Raw genomic sequence first — 26,196 nt, forward strand, 5'->3', positions numbered from 1 at the left:
ATACATGTTACAGCCAGGTGGAAGGGTAATGAGAGTAACAAACATTTCACAGTTTGTCAGTGGTGCCTTGCATTCAGATCACGACCCAGTGTCATGTATGTCTTACAAAGGTGGAGCCAGTTGCACGTGGCTGAGGGGACGGTTATTATTGTCAAACTATATTAATTCTGTGGGAAACTGGAGCATTCCATCTGCTCTTCATTGCAGATCGGTCTCTAGGCTACACACCAGGATTGTTTGGGTTTTGGTGGAGTCGCGGAAAACTAAATCTGGGATTGAGGACTCATATTTCTCTTGAGGTTCACCGTTGCCTCTTCAGCATTTGGAGCACCATTATGTTCCAGAGACGATACTCCCAGCTGTTGAAGTCCATGTTTAGCCAGATGACAGCTGAGCTAGGCCCTGCCGGCGTTTCAGGTGAGTGCTCGAACTTTTCAGTAGAGCTGCAACGATTATTATTATTATATATATATATATATAATATTATATTTTGATAATCGATTATTCGTTAGGGAAACTGAACATCTTTGGGTTTTGGGACTGACAAAACAAGAAATTAAAAGACATCACCTTGGACTTTAAGAAACTGGGATGGAATTTTTTCTCTATTTTCTCATTTTTATACACCAAACGATTAATCGATTAATCAAGAAAACAACTGGCAGAATAATTGTGCAGCCTCACTTTTCAGCGCGCCTGCTTAGAGCACTCCTTGGGGCAGATAGGCACTCATCCTGCACATTGGATTGCTTGTGCATACACACGCTCGCACATGCAAAGTTCAGAGTCTATGCTCTGTTGTTTATCGCCTCTCCTCCTATCTCGTCTTCTGGGATAGAGCCTTTCAACTGAACCCACACATCTGCCTGTTTTTTTTCAACTTGTATCTTCTCCGCAGAGAGTTCCTGTGAAAACCAGGATTTCTCCATTAAAAGGTGCAGAGGTCTCCGAGCTCTGTCTCTTCGCAGAGAACACCTCTGTTAAAACGAGAAGCTGCTGTGTTCACAGCATGCTGCTCTCATGTTATAGCGCCACTTGAAAATAGACTTATGTGAAGTCACACCGCTTGTGCGATTGAGGATGTGTGAACGTTCCCTCTTCACTCAGAGCAGGCGGATGTGACAAGCGGAGGCCGTGAAGATTGGAGGCGCTAGCATCTGCTTCAATGTAGCTTTTGAACTGGAATGTGCTCATGTCATCTAAGTGCTCGTCATTACTTTTTGGCAGTGAGCAAACCCTTTCTAATGGGAGTTGATCATTGACTGTGAGCGGCAGGAGTGCTTGGTACTGGGTGAGGACAGCGCTCAGTGAACAGGGACTTAGTCTCACTTGCAAATTACCTCGCATGCCGTTCCAGTGAAAATGTATTCATCAAAAACCCAGTCACAGTCACTGGCAGACAATCACACATTCACGCTGTACTTTTGCATGAACACACACAGGCAAAAGCAACTAAGTGAACAATCAACTCACTCTCTCTCCCTGCAGTCCTGCAAACTGCGTTTGAGGTCTATTCCTGCAGGTGGTTACTAGAGTAGAAACTGGACGTCTCTGAGACCGTTTTGGAAACGCTCCGGGACGATGACCCATTGGAGGTGAGGTCCAAGGAGGAACTATGTGGTCTAGCCCCGACCGTGGCCCCACCGCGCCGTGGACCTGCTATTGCCTTGACCCTGGGCGGCTCCATGTCATCCCCAACCTGGGTAATAGTGGAAACGGTGGTCTCCATCCGGCTGGCCTTGTAAACGCTTGTCTGGGTCTGAAGGTAGCGAGTGGACTTGAGTTCCAGGCCTTCATAAGAGCCTCGAGGGACGCAGGGGCAGAAGTGGAATGCTTGTTTAAAACCAGCACGAAACCTGTGCAAGAAAAACACAGATTAGTTTTATTTAGATCGGTTTATGTGCACATTTAAAAACAAAACTAGCCTAGGATTGAATACAGACCATAACATTCTTGTTTTAGTAATGGCTGGCTCAACTACCAGGGATAAAAATATACCTGCCAATAAAAAGCAGGAGAAAAACAGAGAGAGGATTGTGTGTCTCTAGACCGGGGACACATATATATCTTTATTGAAAAAGTGGATTTTGCATTATTTGTATACCTGTAAGTGATACAGATGTCATCTCTCCATCTTCCCTGAAACGTCCAGATTTTTGCTCAGTTTTATGGTCATACTACCTTGTAATAGAATAGGTACAGTAGTTAACTACACTTAAATTCCTCCCAAACATCCAGATTAATGCTCAGTAGATTACCCTGTAATAATAGAATAGGTACCCATTAGGAAAGAAATAACTACAGTATACGTTATTCCATAACTTCACATCTTGTTCCCCTATACCTAAATATACTAATTATTGGTACATACTCTACTAGTAAACTGTAACTTCGGAGTAATTAAGATGTACGTTGCGGGCTGTAATCTAAAGAGTTTGATGTAACTTGTGCTAAATACCAGCAATTGTGGCAACAATGGGTAACTAACATTACTGAGTGGCAGGCAGCTCTTTTCAGGGTAAATACTCCCATAAGACCACTTTGCACTACCTGCCCAGCAACAAACAGCAGACATACACAGTTAGGCCTAGTCCCGTGTATTTTTTAAAACTTAGCTTTTTCTATGAGTTTGGGCCTTTTGTCTGCATGCAAACTGTGTATTAGGCTAAAGAAAACTGACTTTTTGAAAAAGTCTGTCCATGGTGAAGATTTTAAGAAACTCTGTTTTCAATGTTGACGTGCTAATTAGAGACTAGCTGGTAAACAAAGTTGAGCATTTAGCAGCTAAAAGGCCAAATTTAAATGGGTGAGGCTATTTGCACCCCTGGTACAATTAGCAGTGTATGCTATTTGCACCTCTGGTACAATTAGCAGTATGCTATTTGTACCCTGGTGCAATTAGAAGTGTATGCTATTTGCACCCCTGGTACAATTAGCAGTGTATGCTATTTGCACCCCTGGTGCAATTAGAAGTGTATGCTATTTGCACCCCTGGTGCAATTAGAAGTGTATGCTATTTGTACCCTGGTGCAATTAGAAGTGCTATTCGTACCCTGGTGCAATTAGAAATGAATGCTATTAGTACCCCGCCGGTGCACACAGCAATGTGTTCTATTAATACCCTATCTGGTACAAATATCAATGTATGCTATTTGCACCCCTGTGCATTTACAGTACCTTGCCATATATTTACACACAGTTATCCATACTACTCATCTATTACACCTTTTTGGAATATTATCGCCCTGACATTCTTACCCTAACCATAACCAATCCCACTCCTCTTGCCTAAACCTAACCAACCCAACCAGAGCAGGCATATTCATGAGTCTTCCCCTACCACCCTGCAAAAAAAAAATAAATTCGCGTTCGCGGGTCCTGACTTGCGCAATTGCATGCAAATTATCCAATCCAAATTTAAAAAAATAATATCAACACACAGGGGAATCGAACTCCAAACTCCCATACCAAAGGTAAGCATACTAACCACTCACCTAGCAGTTCTTTTAAAAAGCAGGACAACTGTTTAACACTTGGTTTCTTCAAGCCTCGGTTGCTAGGTAACCATACTGTATACAAAAAAATAGGTTCTAACTAACAAACTAACGGTTGTATGCTTTCACTGAAGACAGAAAGCGCAACTGTAGTATCCATTTTCCGCTAGAAATTCAATTGTTATAAACTTTAGAGACAAAACTTCCCTAATATGCCAGTTTCTGCGGTCATGGAAGATGAACGTCCGCCATGATTTCGGTGCACGTGAGCAACGTTTTTTTGTTGTTACGTCACAGGGTGTAAATAGCTCAGCTGTGTGGCCGAGGCTATTCGTACCGGGGGTGCAAATAGACACTCCGAATTTAAATACTGGACCAAAAAATCAATTCATGCAGGTTCCAAGCCTACAGAGTGTTCATTTTGTATCTTCTTCTTATTATCAACAACGCAATTGCCTTACATTCCTTACATCCCTTCTAATGCTGAACACATCCTCCAGATATTATAGATGCAATAAAGCATTCATGGGGAGCGACCTTTAGCATTGGATTACTTAATTCGCTGTTCAATATACACCAAAGGGAAAACCAGATGGGTCCCTACAACCACAACATCATCTGTCAACGCCATGTCAGTGGCAGGGAAGAAGACCATGGAAGAGGTCAGGTACATGGACATACTATTGTATGCTTATTTTATAAACTAGCCTAGGATTGAATACTGATCATAAAATTCAAATTAGTTCGATGCAGTTTACAGAAATCCCAGAGAAATAAAATCCCTCAACAGTGATCCTCTACTAAATCAGTATTTACATATTCAGCAGACATTTCTTTTTCCATCTTCACACTAACAAAAACAGGCAATTTGGAAATCTGCCCAATCTGACAAGACTATTTACTATATTCTACAGCTTGATGTAGAACCAGACTAACAGACAGTTTGACAGAAGACTGGCTGATACAGTGTACAGTGGCTAACAGAGATTAGGCGTGGGGTGTCACGGTCAAACTTATTGTTTGTTAGTTCTTTTCCTCTCTGTTCTGTTTGTGTCCTGTGTGTTGGTCTGAGTGTGTGTGGTTGTGGGCGTGGTCATCCTGGGGCACCTGGATCTTTCGGCGCAGCTGTTCATGGTTATCCAATCTACTCTGCTTAAAGACTCCAGAGGCCTGTACTACGAATCCAGATCAACATGCCCTGGATTTATTTCAGTTACCCGGCTTCACCTAACCTAACGACCGCGGTCCCGCATAAGCTGTGTCACTACGGTGGTTACCAACTAGTTCAATCAACCCAGGGTTTCCCAATCCAGCATGGAGGCACGTTCACATTAAAAGAGGCGTTGTTTGCACAGCGTGACCAATCGCAAACATCTACCAGAGCCGCATATTTTATATAAGAAGAGCAAACTATAATTTTACATAAATATGAAGAACACAGACTCGGTTTTACAGGCAAAATGCAATACAGTCGCTGTTTCCTAAAACAGGAAGGAAAGCTAGCAAAAATAGCCGACGCTGTGTAGCCTAAATCAATTTCACTTCCCCATCAGTCAACCATAATTACACTTTTGCTTTCCATAAACTGTCGTTGCTTTAGCCTATTATTTCAGTTGCAACCCTGGCAGTGGTAAGCCATTGTGAGAGAAAATAAAAAAAAATATAAAAACATAATTCAAACCGGTGTGGCTTTGGCAATACACGGCTCAAGAAGCCGACAAATAGACGATACATAATTCCCTCCGCTGAAAATATATCTTTCATAAAAATACCCATCAGGGAACGTTAACGGGGTTGTCGGTCTCTAAATGTTTTAACTTTTATGAGCACACCTCTCTCTCTCCGCGCACCGAGCTCCAGATCTTCTAAGAACGGTGACGCCGTTATCAATCGAGTATTGATTGGTCAGTAGGCGGTGCTTTTACAGCGGTTGATTTCTAATCTCCAACATAACCATAATGCTCCCGAGCAGGTTAGGTGTTCAGCATAAGTTACCACGGCGATTTAACCCGGTAACAAGTGATCCACCGTCGTGATACACAAAACCCTGGGTTGAACCTGAAGTTACCTCGTTAACGGCAAATCGTACAGGCCTCTGGTCTCCTGACGTCCAGTGCCAGATGGTTTTCCGCTCTGCATGTGGTAAGTACCCTCGGCCGACTAAGTATCTCACGTATGATTTACTTGCTTTTTGCTTAGACCTTTAAGTCATTGTGCTTTGTTTATTTTTCTACTACAGTATATTTTTGGATTGGAGTTTCTACACGCTCGCTGCCACGCCACACTGTAAACCCAGATTTTGATTCAACTCAAAAGATTGAGTTCATATTACTTAAATGTGTCTAATTTATTGACATCACTTGTTAATTCTGATTAAGATTAACTTTTTCATGTCCTTTCTTATTGTAATTGTGTTTTTAAGTTTAATCAATAGTTTCTACTCAAACAAACTGAGTTTGTATTACTTAAACATTTGTCATTTCTTTACATTAATTATGAATTCTGAGTAAACTGTACTTTTAATGGCCTACCTTATTGTAATTATGTGTTTGAGTACAAACAACTCAATATCATGAAGTTTTGCCTAGCAACACATTGACGTCACCCATGCAACCACCAAAAATCTAGTTTATACCAGTTTTGACAGAGTGGCATTGATGACAGAACAGAGACGGAACAGAACAAAGACAAAGCTGTATTGGAATTTTCGACAACTGACGTTCTAGCAAGCAAGTTGTTTGACCCACGTTTGAAGCCTTCGGTGAATGAACCGAGTTCAGCCACAAAACGGTAAGTTGGAACATGGCACTAGTTGCATCCCGTTGCAGTCCCGACTGCTAGCTGAGGTAACTTAGCTTGGAGTATATCACGAAAGTGAGTAAACACCTCACATTTTTACAAATATTTTATTATATATTTTCATGAGGACAACACTATAGAAATGAAACTTTGATATACAGATATATATATGATAGACATATAGACTACTTTGAGTTATATCATAGTTTCATTTCTATAGTACTGTAGTTATTTAAAAAAAAGCGAAAAAAAACAAACAAAACAAACGTAGCTAGTTATTAACAAGCTAGCAAGGTAGCTAACCAGCTAACTCTGCCTCACACTCTCTTAGCTAACGTATGTGTTCACTGGTAACGTTAGCTAGCGCAAGTAACGGAAATTATATGTCGCTCCCAGACAGCTAATGCAAGTTAAAAATCATAATTCATAATGCATAAAAACATCACATCATGGTGTCAACTCATTTGAACCTGAACATGTTTTGTTTTTACATGTTTCAGGTGTGTCTGGAGTTCAGCTGGGTGGTTGGTAGGAGCCTGAGACAGGAGTTCTACGAGGCCCTTGACCATTATAGTCCCAGGCTCATGGAAATCTTCAAGGCAAAGAGGGGCCTCACAGGGCAGGTCTTGGCTAACCCGATGCGACAAAAAAAGGTTAGTTGATTTTCAACTCTATATTTACGTCTTAGATCAGATAGTCTGATACTTAATTGAGCTTGAAAGAACACACATGGTGTAAATAAATGTCTGGTAATGTGAGATATCCTGTTGGTAGACGCTTTCTTCTCTTTAACTTTGAGTAGCCTATGTGTAATGGAGTTGAATTGACTAAACCAACTCCTCAGAGTAATTACTTGCCACCCATTACATTAGTTTGCCAGGTTTTGCTAACTGATCTGTAAATGAGGTATGCAAATAACTACTTGTATGCATAATGTCAAGAACACTGTGTGTGAGTTAACAGGTGGGGTGCAGTACGTAAATGGCTCTGCTGTGTATTATTGATTATATGTGTGCACATAGTGTTCAGGGTAACATATGGGTGTGATGTCCTCTCTGCTCCCTCAATCCACCAGGCTTAGGATGTGACAGAAGTCAGATGCCTCGTCCTCACGGGGCTTCCTGTCATTCTTAGTGACGATCCATCCACCTTCTTCAAGGCCTGCTTTGTAAGCAACTTTGATTTTTCTCTACCTCCCCTCCCTTGCTCCCCCTGTTCTCTACCTCCCCTCCTCTCTCCCTACCATACATTTTAAGGTGTGCATGTGTTAATAGTTTCTTTTTTTATTGTTATTGTTGTTTGAAAAAAAATTTGTGGATGCTTCTTGCAACTGTCCTGAGTGATTTTCTGTAGCGGCCGCTGCACTGGGCAGTGGGTGGACACTGGATAGGACAGACATGTGGGCTGTGTACCTATATAGGGTGTTTGTAGCACTATGTTGTCATGTTGATGTAATCATGCCCGGTTCCTTTTTTCAGGACGTTGATGATGAAGAAGGTTCGTACAATGATGTGCCAGTGGGGATCACTCTGCCATGAACAGGAAAACATCACTCCACACACGCAGTCCCTTCACCACAATGCATCCTCAGTGGGAATCATCTTGGAGGGAAACATTGTGATGGATGTTGAGAGCCTGCCCCAGGCCATGTACATTGTCTTCGGACTTACCTATGCACTGCATCTCAACTACCCAAAGTACATGAAGAACACTTTTGATTGTACTTCTGAAGGTGGAGGGGAGAGTATGGGCTCTCCATACAGGTATCTGCTCTGTTATTTTTTTCACCCACCCGTTCTTTCTTCTTTCATTCTCACACGCTTTTTTGTTTTTCCATGTATATATTTGGTATTTGTAAATGTTAAGATGCCAGTGTTCAGCAGGGCTGAGTTTTATCTTGCCAGTTTGTCAACCAAATTTGAAGAGGCGCAGTACAATATTGTAATGATTGGAGGTAAAGAGGAAGAGATTTTTTTTTCTTTTCATGCCATCACTGAGGAAACTACATACTAGAAGCCTATTAGGCTGAAAAAAAATACATGTTCAAAAAAAAAATTGGATCAGTGTAATGTTGCAGTTGTATGTATGTATTTTACACGGCTCTATTGATTGAAAGACATATTTTGAGTTTCAGGAAATAAAAAGTTAATTTGGGTCAGTTAGAATATACAATTTAGTTGAATTGGTAATGGAGTAATGCTTACTTAACAAGCTGAGTTAAATAAATGGGCAGGGAATGATTGTTTAAACTAAGTATCTTCAGTTACTGTAACTCAGTTATTAGTACATTCAACTTAAATGTTCTATTCCATTCCATTATGGGCTCAAGTACATTGAACGTAGTCCACTTCACTTATTCAACTAATGCTTCATTACTTAAAAATTTTAAGGCAACGAGTTACCTTGATTTTTTTAAGTAGATTCTACTTATCCGGGTTTACAGTGCACGCCACAAGCTCTGGATTCATACAGCCACCTCCCACTCCCCTCAACCTTGCCATTACTCTGTGTCCATAAAGATGAATTGAATCTTGTTACATATTCTACTTCTGAGTCCAGATAAACTAAAAACCTAACATGGGGGAAATAATCGATACAGCATAGTATCACGATATTTTCCGTGGCAATACTGTATCGATACACAGATGCCAAGTATTGATCTATTGTTATATATGTGTCGGTCAGTTTGTCTGCTTGGCAATCCCATTTTGCAGCAATACAATTTGAAGTGAGATGAACAAACCGAGACATGTATCTTTTTAGATAAAACAGGTGTTGACATAATTTCCTTTTGGGGACATAATTTGAAATTGGGAAAAAAAAGGTAATAAATTGCAATATATCGCAGAATATTGCAATATGTTTAAAATCGCAATAACATTGTATCGTGACATACTTATCGTGATGATATTGTATCGTGAGACCTCTGTTGATTCCCACGCCTAATAGAGATGTATTGTAAAAAAAAAAAAAGGCAAGACTGTAACTTAAGCATTTTTGAAAAGTTAACACTGAATGTTGCATATACCGATGACCTATGTTTTTACCCGCACTTGATGTTTAGCATGACATAAACCATAAAAGGAAGAGATGACAGAAATAAGAATTGCGCAGTTGAGATAAAGAAATCACAAGCGGCTGGCGACTGGATGAAAACACTCAATTGCTGAGAGAGATGACAAGAGATCGCTTGAAAATGAGAGTAGAGGGTCACAATCGGTCACGCATTTGAATTTAAATCAGCTGAGCTGTTAAAGACAAAAGCCGGTTGTTATCCTGTACAGTGTGAAATCTCATTTCTCTGACAGCACAATGCCAATTAACAGGTGGGCGCAATGCAAGGCAGTGGGAGAGGATTGATTAAAGACAACACGCAGAGGTGGCCATCTGTCTTCATTTTACAAATGACGAGTGTTGAATTCATGCTAATAACGCCACAGTTTGACAGTAAGTTGTTGATGTTCACAGTGGGATTCAGCCAGTTTCAGAGATGGGTTTTAAAGTTGGCAGTTTATTATAACTAAGTCTTTGAGGTGCACAGATTTTCGTTCCAGAGAAATGACAGAGTGAGCAAAAAGTAAGCAGCCTGTCTAGAGGCGTCAACTAAGCTTGTCACTAAGGCAGCAGTGGAGGATGGGGTATTGCTATGTGATGAGTGTACCTGTGTGTGTGTGTGTGTGTGTGTGTGTGTGTGTGTGTGTGTGTGTGTGTGTGTGTGTGTGTGTGTGTGTGTGTGTGTGTGTGTGTGACTACAGTCCTGAAGGACACAAAGATCGCTGCCATTTTTTTTTTTGTCCTGGTGATTTACCGACAATAGAGGACATTTTGCCAGATTGGCTGTATGTAATAGAAAATGTGGAAAGTACCTGCGCTTTCTGGAGGGCTCCTAACAAGCTTTGTGCTGAGGAGAGACGTGTGTAATGGGCCTATGGTGTTGTCATTTATACATATGTTTATTTGGTTTGTGGTTTATTGTCTATTTTGCTATTATTTTGTTGAATGGTCTTGAATACTGTAGTTACTGTGTCATCTTTTCTTGAATTTTGTCTGGGTGGGTGGTGATGACGAGGGGGGGTGGGTGGTTCATGTTTCGAATGGTATGTTTTGTTTGTTTTAAAAAAGAAAAAAATGTTAATCACAAAAAAACCAAAAAGGAGCATATTACCTTTTCACGATCTTTTAAATGCACACGAGGATAGCAGCACCAATCAGGGGGTCTATATTGTAATTGTAATGAATAAATGACGAGACAATTCAAGGACCCCCTCGAAAACGAGATGCTTCATCTCAAGGGGTTATCCTCTTAACAATTTCAATTCATGAAGTTATAGTAGTGCATATGAATAGTGCAATGAAACACTGCACCAAGGGAGGAAATTAATTAGTGATAATACTTTTGAATGATTTACTCCAAGTCTCAAATACCATCAACAACAACATGAATAACAACTATTAGTGCATACCAACAATACAATAATACTGTTGTCATTCACTAATTCATTTACAGTAATTGCTTTTACTTTGCCGCTCTTTCATTCGGTGTGAAGTTACCGTCAATGAAACTCAACACTTCCTGCACATTTTAAACTTAAAAGCCTTTACACAACTCTTCTGGAGTACCAGTGCTTTATTCACCACAACTCGCCTTTCGTCCATCAACTTGATGATGTTTTAGAAATTAATACGGGTTATCCGTTTGTATGAAGAGATTGAGGAGATTTAAACATACCGTCTATAGAGTTCGCTTCTCCGTATTAGAAAATGGAGATTCAAACCTGAAATGTTGTATTTTCTAACGAGTGTTTAAAAAAAGTTGGTTGTGCTGTTGTAGACTGTAACATTTCGATTTAGATTTTGAATAAAAAGTAGCAGCCCTATGGAGTTCTGGATAAGATATGCGCAACACAGTGATTATAAAATTCCTCTGTTTTTGTTAAATGTACAAATTAAAATCAGAGCAGATCATAAAACAGGGAGGCTTCTTTCTATTATATGATCAAGCATATGATCTCTGTCTCTAACATAAACCGGGTTCACATGGAGGCCTGGTTCTCTCTGCAATTGAGCTAAATATTTGAGAATCTCCACTAAATGAGTGATACAATAGATTTGTGTGTGTGTGTGTGTAGGTGCTGACGTACCTGTCGTTGAGGCAGCAGTAGATGATGGGGTTGTACATGGTGGAGCTCATAGCCAGCCACATGATGGCCAGGTAAACCTGCTGGATAAACCTTTCGATAAACATGTTTGGAAAGAACTGCTCCAGCAGGAAGAAGACGTGGTAGGGCAGCCAGCAGATGGCAAACGTACAAACCACCACGATCATCATCTTGACCACCTTTTGGACACATGAAAAAATAACAAAGGGATGTCACGAGACCACGAGTAGTCGGCACCAAAATTCAGAAAATGTGACTGTTGTGAATTATGTTACGTTCCACATTCCATTCTGTGAGAACTCTGAAGAAAGTCGTTCTCATCCGTTTGGTTTGTATCCTAACTTGCCACACTGTTTTCCTATCTGTGTGAATAAAACCTTGAGACAATCCTTCTGCCAATCCTGACTCTTTTGTCTCGTACTACAGCAATTGTTAGAAAATGTGTATATCCTCGTTATCTCATTAAACTTTTAGAACAGGGGTGTCAAACTCAATTTCCTTAAGGGCCATACTGGAAAAAGAGAATCGCACCAAGGGCCAGACATGTAGAGTTTATTGCTTTTATTTCATTGAAAAAGTAAAATATCTTGGACTCAATTATTGCATGTATCATATAGTCATCCTAGAATTTAGCAAATCGAGCAAAACGATTACATTTTCTAAGTAGGCTACCACCCAACTGACTCACAACAACCTGTTTCACAGCCTGAATATGCAAACTCTCTACTTCTGTGGGAATTTCTGAGTCTCAAAGTCAGCAAATTTGCCAAATTCTGCTTTGAGTGATGTGTAAAAGTTGAAAAACAGTTTCCCATGGTTTTGGTTTGGCGCACGACCAGGCGGGCCAAAATTTATTGTGAATCTAAATTGATATGCGGGCCGGATCACAATGTGCGACGGGCCGGATTTTAGTTTGACACGTGTTTTAGAACATTGTGAACTGAACCCTGCTTCGTGTTGTTTTGTTCTCCGAGATCTCGCCACTGTGTCCGTCTGAAAAATGCCATTACGAGTGTCAGAATGTTCCCGGAGATATTTGGCTTATGAAAAATGGCTCCAATATTTACTTCGGTGTCTACGGGGCAAAAAAAAATCTCTCATAATTATAATAATAAGTGTTACTTTTCGTGGTACGTTCACTTCTCCCATTGGAATCAATACACTCAGGACCTGCCGCTAGTCTCCTGAAAAGGCGTGGCAGTGGCGGAGCCAAAGTGACACAGATACAGGAAACTAGTCTGAGTTGGGGCGTCTCTGTGGTTCTAAACCGTCTCTGTAACATTGCGTCTACAGCAACAGCTTTCCCGACTTCACCTGGAGCTCACGAACCGAAAGTAAGTCTGTTTCTCTCTCTGCCGTTGTCTGTCACAGCCATAGACTGTTAATATTAGTCTATGGTCACAGCATAACGTTAGCTCCGATAGCTGACGTTAGCTAATGTTAGTTCTTGTCTGATATGACCCTCTATTATGTCAGTTAAGGTAACCTTAACCAGACTGGTTCAGTCCCTAACGGCAGAGAGAAAAAGACTAAACATGCTTGCTATCTGGGAGCTCCAGGTGAACTCATGGAAGACGTTGCCGTATGCTGGCTGTGTGGTGATGCCAGGCTTCAGATCAGCGGGCTGTGGGTCCAGAAGACTAACGTTTTCTCTAGATTAACGTTACATGTAACTCATGCTCTCCTTGCCCCCTTCACTCCACACCAAAACAGTGACAGAAAGTTGAAACTAAAAATAAAAAAATGACACTGAAAAAATAGTGACATGAGACTGAGACATCTCCATCCCCCCCCTCAGGTGTTTAAATAAAGGAATTAATGTTATTAAGTATTACTGTTCGCTTTTTTTTCATACACACCGTGGTATCAACTTTGGTTTTGAGTTTCATGTACTTTTGGTGGTATCGGTATGGACTACTACATTTTTGGTATCGTGACATCCCTAGAAAGCACCATCTTGTCTTCATTTTTATGTTTTGCTTTCCTGTCCTTTCTGGATTTTGCCAATGTCAATGTACATGTACTTTTCAGACTATACCAGAATGGCTGAAGGGTTGGGGAAATACAAATTAGCCTCTCCAGTATTTATTTTTTTATATCCCAGCCTTGCTGCAAAAAATGTCTGTTACAAAACACCAGACATCTGAGCACAAAGCACCTGTCAGAAAACATCCAACAGCATGCCTGCTCCATAAATAATATATAATACATATAAACCTGTCCAGGAAAACCCATCAATCACAACAATGTTGTACCAGGTATTGTCAGTTTTCTGCTTGTTTTTGTAATCTCTTGATGATGACATATGCTGCACCACACTGATTGTCTCCTCTATGGACTCAGCATTCACTTTCCTTTCTCCTTTCTTTAACAAGCTCAAAAAGTGGCAACAAATCTGTCAGTCCAGAAAAAGGCTGAGCGGCTTTGAACTTTCTGTCTGACAAAATGGAACTCAAATACTCCTAAACACATCTGCACTGTCCATAACAGACAGTGCTTACTGACGATCAATTGAAAATAATATGCATTGATGGACAGATGTAACAGATCCGTTAGGCTGCCTTATTAGAGTAGGAGGCGGACTGGTGTCCTGCACAGCTAACATGATCAAGGGATTTCTACAATCGGAAAGGAAGACTGGAAAGCATGTGTTAGTGTGCTTGTAGTGTTGTTTCTAAGATCTCTGTCTACCACAGCTTCCGAGAAACGTCATTAATGCCCTTTAGTATGGATCAGTGGAATTACATTTCCAGGATAAAGCTGTCTGACATTTCTCTCATCTTTTGCTCTCTGTGTGTTGCCTTTCTCAAAATCCCATTGTTACGGGAAACAACAACAAACTTGGGGCTAGCAAGCTACACGCTAAAAATGGCAAATTTTGGATAAAAATTTTAGTTGCTCAGGACTTCCGGTATAGGGGAATCAAGGGGGATGTTTGGCAGGTTAAGTAAGTGTGCTACTGTATGGTGTAACCTATTTATTTTACCTACTCATCTTTTTTACTCTTGTTTCACACTGTTCCCATTTTGTCTTTCCCTCTGCTGGTCTACTGATGGTCAACTGGTCTCTCACTGATGGCATCTCTATCTACAACCTTGTCAATAGCACACTGATGGGCTCAACACAAGAGTATCCCATCAGTAAGTTTATGCCTTTTACATTCTCAGTGTTACGCTGTAGCCGGTTGTAAAAGATTCTCACAGTAATGTATACCTACTCAAATATAAATGAACAAACACACAAATGCAATACAGTAACAAAAACATTTTTTTTGAACACTTGTGTTTTGCATGTACCACTTTCCATATCCAGAAGGAGAAAACCAGGAAAACATGCAGTAAGAGAAAGGGTTTACTGTACAAAAATTACAAATGAAAGTGACTAATTCTTTCAAAACTCTAAACACAAAAAGACAAAAACACATGCAAAATGTAGAACAGAAGAAATTAGGCTGCATCCTGCCTCCTATTTTGGTCTGGCCACAGCACCTCATCTACCTCTAGCCCTTGCTTCACCATTGAATCTCATTTTTCTCCAAAACAGGAGCGCTCATCTGTGGCCTTACAGTGCTAAAGCTCTGATTGTGCACAATTCAGCAACAAGTGTTTACACCTGTGAGGAGTGGGTGTTGCCAATTGGTGTATAGAGCTTGGCATTGTGATTGGTGTTGCTTTCCAAAGGGACTACAGAGATTTTAATTTTGAATGTTGTGAATGTAGACATCTGTGTGTAGTGTTTTGCAAAAAGCGTGATACAGAATTGGACACTGAGTGTAATGCAGGAATTGTGCTTGCAATTTTGCAGACTTGGTTTAGGGATTTGGTACATGAGTTTCGGGTTTCCGTGATTGTGTTTCAAGTTCCAATTTTGGTGTGTAAACAATTGGGAAAAACTGTATTGCTAAAATATATATATCTTATATTTCTAAGGTGTGTACCAACTAAGCGACCTACATTGCCATCTATGAAACCACTTCGCTAGAATGGCTATAAATAGATTCATGAACAGATTAATCAAAGCAAGACATAAAATTGACGGAGCAATCTAAAATATAGAAAACTAAATACAATAGGTAAATTGCTTGAAAAAAAAACCCTATCAAATCTATTTCAGACCTGCAGGGACTGATCTCATCAGTGCAGAGACATCTTGGTAAATATGTCTGTGTAGGATTCTCATTTGATGATCTCGGAAAAGCGAGTGTCTGCAAGTGTTTCTCTAAGGAACTGCAACACTAAAACTGTGAACACACCTGACAGGCATGGGCAATGAAAGATGACCGGAAACGAAAGAAACAGAAGTCAGAGGAGAAATAGAGAGCTGATGGCAAAAACAGAAGATGAATAGACCGGGCTGAAAAGACAACAGATACAGGTTGGCTGGAGAACTACCAAAGAGGAGAGGATGAAAGGAGAGAGGGCTGTGATTCGGGCTCATGGTGCTGTGATGATAAATTTATCACTGGAGGGAAAATGCAAGCGGACATGAACATTGCAGTCACGTCCTGTTCAGGGCTGCAGTGTACAAAAGGGCATTTGACAAGGTTATAGTAACTATGATTACACTAGTTTGTCATCCAAAACTGTGGGTAGCTATCTACTGCAAAGTTTAGGTTACCTTGCGTTTGGCAGTCAGCTGCTCCTTGTAGCGATCAGAAGAGTCTCCGGGGATTTCACTGGCCCAGAGAGTCAGTCCCACCACCAGATAAGCCCAACCCATCACCAGCAGAGGAAGAAGGTAGATCAGGATGACCACACACACATAGTACCTGCAACAGGACAAACATCCCATATCACATAGAAATCATATACAGTAAATGTTACGGCTGGGACCATATATACTTTAGTCCTGATTTCTCATTTAATTTAATTGTGATTCAATAGTATTGCGTATTGCTATTTTCTTTTCCTTCTTTAACAAAAACAAAAGTGGAATAATACACTTCTAGGGACTATATATCATGAGACATTTCTAAAAAACTAATTGTTTTCTAAGAAGAATGCACATCACATGTCAGTCATTCAGTCTGACATTGATTTCATGTATTTTCTGCATTTTGTGATGTCTCTGTTTTCCTAGAAACAGATATGATGTAGTCGCCGTCAGCGGTACCGTATAAACAGAAAATATTTAGGAGATCATTGGTAAAAAAAAAATGTAATAAAACATATTGATTCTGGGAAAAGACTCAATTTTAAAAATCGTTGGCAAAAAAAAAAATCACGATACATACGATTTTCAATTTTTGTGTCCACCCCTAGTAAATGTTTTGTTGTAATGCATGACTGAAACAGAGAGACACTGATACCGTTAATATTGTCCTAACAGAAGGCCTTTGAATTAATTTGATCTGCCTGCCAACTTCCCCTAACTCTGAAAGCACTGATGCAGCAAAGTAGTTAAACAAAAAGTTACTCATTCGAATCAAGGGCTGAATCAATCATCATTCGTTTGAGGACTGAGCAGCAATAGCTGTGCTTTGTAACACAATTAAAGATGTGAGGGGCATCAGTTAGACCTCTACTCCAATAACTGTCCAATGAATTTAAACCCTTAATGAAATAATTAGATATGACAGTTTCAGTATTTGGCTAATGATATGGTAATCTGTCACAGACACAGAGTTAGATCCTGTTAATTCCCTGTTAAGTGTGTGTGCAGGTTAATAGGGGGGCCTGTTTATATACGTGTGTGTGTGTGTGTGTGTGTGTGTATGTGTGCATTAACGTCACTTAAAATATGGCAAATTGTATTATATCACTCTGAGCTGTGTAGAGCGAGCGTGTATATCGTGTTTAACAGGGTTCAGAGAGGGAAGACCCCCTGACTCCAGCATCCACAGAGGGACAATCTGGTTTTTTTCCTCTGCGGATGCAGGAGATGAGACTCATGGGCCATTTTCTTGGCAATTAACTACAATTATGTTAATCCCACTGGATACCCAAGAGTACGGTATCTTTCATCAGAGTACAAATGACCACACACACACACACACACACACACACACACACACACACACACACACACACACACACACACACTAAAGACTTTTGAGGTTTAGATAGACCTAGACTGGCTTTGCAGTGAAAGCCTGTCTGAAAAGTCTAAAATAAAAAATCTTAATTTTTTAGGCCCAAAAATGTCTTAAATACGATTTTGACAGATCTTAAAAATTGGTTGGATTATAAAGTTAACGTTACTTTTATGAAGTTGCATTGACTTCAGTTTTTCTTTTATATTTTAAATCTTATCAAAAAAAGCTACCTCTAGAAGTAATAAGTTTAAAGAGTCCTGTTACAGTAACATTACTTTCATCTTATGTGGGTAAATGCAAGTTCACCGAGATCTGGCTCGAGAACAGCGCATTTAGTGTCGGGTTGAAGCCTGTTGAAAATAACAAATTTGAAGCCAGCTGCACCTAGCCTGGTTCCGCCCTCCGACGTACTTCCGCTCAATTTTAATTTTCCTTCAGTACTCCGTCTGGGTTTGCGGTATATTCTTGGGTTTTCTCCGGCCAAATATTTGGCGGTCCAATCAGCGAACAGAGGGAGTGGCTGAGAATGATGACGTTGAGGTTGTGACGTGCGCTAGTTTGAGTTGTAGTACCGCAATGGCAACCGAGAAAGATGCGGTCCGTTGTAGCAACCGAATACCCAGAAGTTAAAGCCCGATCAAGAACATTCTTTGCTGAGTTGTGTTGGTTGCCATGATGTGGTGGCCCTCCTCCCCACGGGGTTCGAAGAAAAGTTAGATTTTCCAGCTCGCTCCGTTAGTGGTGAAGGAGTTGGATGCTAATGCTAAATATAAGCCGATAGTGTTGTTGCCGGTCTCCCCTCTTGTTGCACATGCGCATGACATTCGTCACGACCAAACGTTAGCGATTGGTTATGGCAGATCCGCAGTTCAATCCTCTGGCAGACTGCGCAGACACCACCTGTTAAGCATGGCGATCTAGCCAGGTTAGAAGAGAGCTTCCTTCGTAACATTGAAAACTCTGGCTTATTTTCTCCCAAATTATGTTTGTTTCAGCACGTCGTACGTTAAATATGTTGCATAAGTTAAAGGTTACAAATGTTAAAGGTGCTATGATGACTTTGATTAGACATGTATTCGTAAAAATCTAACGTAATCTGGGACAAAATGTTTCCCTCCAAATGTAATAGAGAATGCATTTTACAGTAGTTGTATAGGAACATCATTATTTAGAAAACAGGGCTGGAGCACTAGTCACATTGTGATAATTTGAGTTTTTCTGTCTTTGGTTGCCAAAGCTCTAAAACTGACATCTGTGGACCTGTGCAATCTAAGACCACTGTTTTGAATTGATGACCAAAGGTTTTTGCGCTCTTATCTGAAACATCCAAAAATCACACCGTGTGAAGGTGCCTTTAGTCACACCAGCAACATGATTCTGACTTAAAGGGGCTGTGCTCAAAATACAGAAAAATAAATCAGGCCGGGATTGCCTCCACATGGCTCTCGCCAGAGTTTGAGTGTCTGGGCCAGAAAGGGCTGCACATGGCTTTTGCCTCGGACATGACAAGCAAACCGAATAATGAACCGTAATAGTGAGTGATTATTCTTAGTTTTTTTTTGTTACATTTCCAACACATACTCAATTTGCTCAAAATGTGTATGCAGGGTGAGATTTATTAAAAAAGCAGAGGAGGGGATGTTTTTGATCATGCACAACAAAACAAACCATGCAATAATTACATTTCCCTTTCAATACCATGGATAGTGCCACTCGGCCAGCCATACCAAAACACTTATTTATGAACTACAATATCCAGTGGAAAATAATCTCAAAATGAAATAGCACAATGTGGTGTCAACATAAAACACAGCGCTCTCAAGCCAGAAAGCGGAGTTCATTTAGCAGCGAAAACAAAAATACTATCACCCAGGAAACACTCCTTCTTTCCTCAGGAGTGTTTAAATCCAAACCACAATCTTTTTTCTAAACTTAACTAGTCGTTTAGGTGCCTAAACTTAACTGTCATCGAATAACTACCATGGCCCCTGAAAGGACCGTCAAATAGCGCTGCCTGTACCCGGCTCACAGTCACCTATTGGCGGCTAAACAACTGTCGCTGGCAGCTGGCGTCCAGGGGCTCTGTAGCGACTAAACACGATCAGCAACTGCCGCTCGGATATTATCGTTCTATGGCACTATAGACTGGTATATATAGACCAAAAAGGATGAAATCCCACGCATTTCCCCGGCAAATCGCAGTCTGTGTGTATGTAATTGGAACTCCGCAATGATCATGGTTGTGCGTGTCATCTCACTGTCACAGCCAATCATCTATAAAGATGAGGGGCCTCTCATGAGCCAATCAAAAAATCACATTGATTTCTTATTTGTTGAATTTTCGGTCCATCACTTAAGCCAGTGATAACAAGGGGCAAGAATGGGCTCAGCCCACCCAAACAAGATTTAAGAAAATGTGTTCAGCCAATGGAATTAATAGCACAAAAAATACGAGTGCCTTTCTAACTTCTGATTGGGTGGGCAGCCTAAAGCCTGCCACCAAAGTTGCACGCTGCCCACTGCACCGTCTTCTCGTTGTGTTCAGACTTGTTAATATGGTCAGGCACAGCTATGACAGAACCGTAAAAATAGAGACGAGCAGCCCAGCGTCTTTATTCCGTGTAGCAGCTTCTGTTGATTATAATGGAGGCACTCTGCTGTGCCTGTTGCAGCAGAAGTGTGGCGTTGCGTACGTGCGTGATTCACGTATTTCTGCCGTCATTTTGGATTTCTACCTCCGATGCAGAGCAGCGTGCAGCTGCTTCCCTAAACTTTGTCTCATTCATACACCCAAACAGGGCTCTGTGTCTGTCAGACGGTCTGGATACTGCCATACAGCAAAGGAATAACGTAATGCACAGCAGACTGTAGGGCAGGTGGATTTTTTTCATTAAAATATTGTGACTGTATCAAGTTATTACTTTTATTCTCCTAATATTACAACTTTTTTACTCAAAATATCACAACTCTTCAAAATTTCAGAACACAAATGGGATGAGTTTCATTTTGTATGTGCACAAAGTTTTAAGCTTGAGCAGAAATCTTGCTGAAACACATTTGAGCTATTAAAGTCCAGGGTGCCATGGTTTTGTATGTTCTGTTTCCTGTTTTATTTTGCAGTCTGTTTTTTCTCCCTTATCATGTCTTGTATTACTTCCTGCTTTGTGTTTTCCCGCCTTTTGTGATTGTTCTGCCTCACCCTGATTTGTTTCACCTGTCCCTTGTTACCTCGTTACCCTGTGTATTTAGTCTCTGCGCGGTTTTTGTTTCGTGTTGGAGCATTGTGCTCTTCTGTACTGTTGGTGTAGGTATGTTTTGTCTCGGGTTCAGTGTCTTGCGTCGTGTCTTGTGTTCTGCCATCTTGCCTTTGTTTGGATTATTTTTGTGTTTGCCTACCTCTGGACACTTTTTGTTGTGAGTTTTGTTCATAAAATCCCTTCAACTCTGCATTTGGGTCCAAGCCTCACCATTATTCCTGACAGAACCTGACACAGGGGTTTATAAATTAATTAAAATTAATTAATGTATCATTGAAGTGCCACATGCACATTGAAAGAGGTTAGTTCCCTGACAAAAGATGCAAAAGAGGAGGGAGAGATGTGTGTTGACTGAGCAGAGATAACATTAATTGAGAAGTTGATGTAGAGGCGGATAAATATTTGAGAGCCTTAGTGCACTATATTATGTTTTTATATTTGTAATTGTCGCCTATGTTTCCTTTACATACAGTGAATAATGCTATTTTCACCATAAATTGGTGTATAATATTAGTACATATTATTTAAATACAAAACCTCTCATCCCCGGGGCCTAACTGCAGGTTAATGGAAAAAGTAATTGTTCATGTTTTTAGTAACAACTGTGCTTTTTTTACCCTCTCCTTTTACAGCAGTAAAATTTTATCTTGTCTTCAGTTAAACCAAAAAGTCAAGCATTCTGCCACATTGGTGCAATGAAACCCTATTTAAAGTGTTAACTGAAGTCAACGCACACAGCAGCAGGTCACACAAGGTGCAGATAACGTATACCACAAGCCTGAGGAAAATCAAGTCAGAGAAAACGGAAGCTGCCACAATCCAATTACAATACTAGCAGAAATGTGATTTGTATGTACACAAGTGCCCATAGGAGTAATGAGCTTAGAGAAACTCTTGAGTAAATCCTTTTGTATGTGTGTGTGTGTGTGTGTGTCTAATGTAGGTGTGTTTCTCAAGAGTACAGATTGAACAGGATAGGCAGCATACTGTGCATCACATCTGTTATCTGCTGAATAGATGTTCCATTTTTGGTAAATGTAGACGTAACCAGACGACATTTATCTTTTGCATACTTTCTTTGGCATCCTTGACTGGACTTATTGTTATCAGGGAGGTGTGAAATTGGCAGTAACCGCTTGCTAAATCCCTCACATGAGAAGAAGGCTTAAAATTAAAGACCACAGGTAGTCGACATTTGTAATTCATTGCCTGAAATAAGTGCCTCGGTTTACACAACAGCCAGAAGACAGAGGAGAAATGGAGGGTTTGTTAATACATCTCGGTCTTGTGAAAGCTAAAAGAACGTGATGAATCCCCAAACTGGGACACATTAAAAGAACATAAGAGATCCCCATTTCTAATCTTGGCTATACAGTGTGTTGGGTGCCCGGATAGCTAATTTGGTAGAGTGGGTGCCCATATATAGAGGTTTACTCCTCATTCCCCCCTCTCTCTCCCCTTTCATTTCTTCAGCTGTCCTGTCAAAAATAAAGGCTGAAAATGCCCTAAAAAATAATCTTTAAAAAAGCAGTGTGTTGTTTAACTGTTCTCAGGTCTCTTATTTTCTAAATCCGCTGTCATAAGCAATCCTACTTTTTTTCGCTTGAAAAGTCGGCAATGTTAGTCACTTTAAAAACCCGATTATATTCGGGTTAAGGCGTTACCCATGTTTTTCAAAGGCCATGTAAACACCTTACCCCAGCTAAAATCGGAATCTCATAACCTGGTTAACAGACCTAGAAAACTCCTTTAGTAACCAGTGTATTCCTGCATGTATACTGTACACCTTAACCGGGGTAAGCTCGGGTTACACGTCTGTGCATGCTCCGTAGGTTATAACTGCCATAGTCTATATTCACGATGTTCCACTTACAGGATTGCTCCTGTGCCACTGGAAATTCTGCTGGATGTCCGTTACCTTCCACTTTCTTTGTGTTGTGATATTAAACTCCGGTGGATTTATGAGGACTATGGTTAACTGCTCCTCAGATCTCTGCAGGGTAAATCCAGACAGCTAGCTAGACCTGATGTGTCCAATCTGAGTTTTCGGTTGCACGACTAAAACAACTTTTGAACGAACACATGTTCCACCAAGACAACTTTGGTCCCGAGGCTATTTTGCAGCGGCACCATGGCTCCGTCTAGCGCTTAGCGTTGCCAAAGACGATTGTGATTGGTTTAAAAGAAATGGCAATAAACCAGAGAACGTTTATCTCCTATCTCGGAATGCTGTGTGGACTAGCCAGACCCTACTCCGCAGCGTTGTGGAGAATGGTCTGGCAATGCGAGACTAACCACCCCCTCCCAACTCCTCTGCAATGTATTTGACCCAGAAATAAAAGAGAGCAGGTGGAAGCAATGGCGACAAAAACAACAGCAACAACAAAAGCTTTACACCAACCCCTGTGTTGACTTCGGGTCAAGTTGACCGCTGCGAAGGAGGGTCTGGCTAGTCCACACAGCATTACGGGAATGGAGAAAAACGTGCTCTGGTTTATTGGCATTTCTTTAAACCAATCACAATCGTCTTGGGCGGTGCTAAGCGCCACATGGACCAGTGGCACCTCTGCAAAATAGCATTAAGTTTAAAATTCTACCACAAAGAAAGCAAAAGGTAACGGACATCCGGCCGAAATGAAAGACATCCGGCGGAATTTCCGGCGGCATCTGAGCAATCCCGGAAGTGGAACGTTGTGGATAACACTGCTGAACAGCCACATCTCTGCACACAGTACCTCCTTAAACAAAAATGCTGAAAACTTACTGACACTAGCTTCTGTTTCCATCTACTTGGCATTCCCACTCTTTCTGAAGTGCTCCTCCAGACAGTGCATCATGAAAGTGTAAATCATGCAGAGAGACAGTTGATGGATTAATTTACTGATCCTTCTGATTTGCATGATTAAAGTGGCTTTGTAGGCGGCAAGATGGTTGGTACCAGATCCAACATCATTAAGAAAACAGCTTTTACGAGGATTTTGCCTTTGTGGTGTCTAAAGAAACAATGGTGCCAGGAAAAAATGTATCCAGCAGCAAGCTTCTGTAACAGGTTAACTACAACAAAAATGTAAATGAGCTTTTGAAAACAACTAATTACCTCTGAGATGTACCTGAAACTTAAGCTGTTAGAAGGCAAACAGTGCATTCCCCCTTGGAAGTTTTCATGTTTTATTGCTTAATAACGTTTAAACATCACACCATATTTTTGTTGTACTGCACATTGCTGCAGCTCCTCTTTTAACCATGTGTGTTGAGCTCTCCGTTTTAGCTACCATCTTTGTACCATCTTTGTTGGGAGTCGCACATGTGCAGTAGCTAGGTAAGGACTACTAGCCAGTCAGAAGCAGATGATGAGCTCGTGCCACGCTAGCAGCTAGGTGAGCATTATAACGTGTGTTACAAAGTGACGCACTTTCGGCACGGAAGTAAAGGCTGGACTACAATAGAGCTGTTTGGAACAGTTGGTGAACAGTGTTTTCTGTTGGAGATGGTAAGTCCCTTTGGGGTGGACCTTGGGATTTTTCACTTTGTAAACCTATAACATGCACAAAAAAAGATATATAACACAATAAAGGAAAGGTAAAAGGCCAAAAAGCATCAAATGAGCACTTTAATGTAAAACTGAAAATAGATCTCTAAAAGTGATCTAAATTAATTACAAATATAAAAGATATGTTGTACATAATAGGACAAACCTAAACCACTACAGGTGGAGCCAAATCTTTTCTGAAGTTACATAATTAGTTGAAAGATCACATGTCAGTAGTTGAGGGGTTTCACTTGATTGCATGAATGCAGTTGTATCTGGAAGGTAATTGTCGTGGCAAAACCTGCAACAATATACTTTGCAAAAAGATGTAAAGTTAAGTCAATCATTAAGAAATACAAAGAGTACTCTCTCAAAAGCTGAGGACAAATTGAAGAAGAGTCTATTGGGTGGTGATGGGACAGTGGATATGACACATGCCTTTAGTGTGGGAGACCAGGGTTTGATTCCCACTGTGATACATCAACCAATGTGTCCCTGAGCAAGACACTTAACCCATAGTTGCTCCAGAGGCGTGCAACCTCTGACATATATAGCAATTGTAAGTCGCTTTGGATAAAAGCGTCAGCTAAATGACATGTAATGTCTATGGTGTGATGAGACCAAAATGGAGCATTTTGCCCATTAGAAGAAATGTCATGTTTGGTGTAAGGCTATGGAAGTTATGGCCATATATATTTGAAAATGGCCAAATCTTTATGGCTGTTATTTGCATCCATATAAGTTCTACATTGCCCACCATCACAAACATACAATCCCCACAGTGAAGCCTGGTGGTGGCAGCACCATGCTGTGGGGACGCTTCTCTGCAGCCGGCCCTGGAAGGCTTGTGAGGATGGAGGGTAAAAGGAATACAACAAACTATAGCAAAGTCCTGGAGGAAGAACTTATGCAGTCTGCAAGAAACCTCGGACTGGATTGATCAGTTAAAAAAGCCACATTAAATCTCCTTTAATTCGATGTTGTAATATTTATGTTGTGGTAATAAAATATAAAAACTGTATAGAAATAATCACTGTATGGTTTATGTTAAGGAAAAACTCAGGAGCAGCACAACTCAATTCACATTATTAATTGGACAAAATCATTTAATCGATATTCATTTGAGGAGAGAAGTTAGGCAGGCAGTAAAGTAACCACAATGTCTTATCATGTCCCTAGTCTCGCATTGTCAGACCTTCCTCCACAGCGCTGCAAAGGAGGGTCTGGCTAGTCCACACAGCATTCCGGGATGGGAGATAAACGTTCTCTGGTTTATTGCCATTTCTTTTAAACCAATCACAATCGTCTTTGGCAAAGCTAAGCGCTAGACAGGGCCACGTTGCCACTGCAAAATAGCCTCGGGAAGGAACTTGTTTCGTGTTCGTTCAAAAGTTGTTTTAGTCGTGCAACAAAAAACTCAGATTGGACAGATAGTCCAGCTAGCTGTCTGGATTTAACCTGCAGAGATCTGAGGAGCGGTTAACCATAGTCCTCATAAATCCATCAGAGTTTAAAATGGCAACACAAAGAAAGCGGAAGGTAACGGACATCCGGCCTAAAAAGAGAGAATTTCTGGCGGATGAAATGTCATCGATATAGACTATCATGTCCCCAACTCTCTGAAGTTCCTGTGTTCCTGAAGGACTATTTAAACTCATGCTGGAGGCGTTAAGTTTAGCTGAACTTCCAATATAAACAAAGATATTGCCGGCGTCGTAAACACAGATACTTGACCCAATTATCTCAGCACAGACAGAATGTGTTATGTGTTTATTTCCTCCATGACCTTGGCAGGATGAGGCAGCACTGTTATCATACAGCTGTCACGTCTCCCATCTATGGAGACAGAGTTGAACAACTCCTCTGCCTGGAAAGGTTATGAGGTTATGTTGGACAATGACCTGAATGAAACCTGGCCACCACT

At 40.8% G+C, this 26,196-nt stretch overlaps 1 protein-coding gene across 1 annotated transcript in view; it reads right to left on the reverse strand.

Moving 5' to 3' along the window:
* Positions 1 to 26,196, reverse strand: part of tacr1a (tachykinin receptor 1a) — an 84,041-nt gene that overhangs the window by 11,523 nt on the left and 46,322 nt on the right. The window contains exons 3-5 of the mRNA XM_039804237.1: positions 16,070 to 16,220; positions 11,435 to 11,631; positions 1,474 to 1,856 (exon numbers count right to left, since the gene is read on the reverse strand). Of these exons, the coding sequence (XP_039660171.1) occupies positions 1,511 to 1,856; positions 11,435 to 11,631; positions 16,070 to 16,220 (694 nt within the window). The 3' untranslated portion in view covers positions 1,474 to 1,510. The remainder of the gene's footprint in view (positions 1 to 1,473; positions 1,857 to 11,434; positions 11,632 to 16,069; positions 16,221 to 26,196) is intronic.

Source organism: Perca fluviatilis, chromosome 6 (assembly GCF_010015445.1).
Source record: "Perca fluviatilis chromosome 6, GENO_Pfluv_1.0, whole genome shotgun sequence".
Lineage (NCBI taxonomy): Eukaryota > Metazoa > Chordata > Actinopteri > Perciformes > Percidae > Perca > Perca fluviatilis.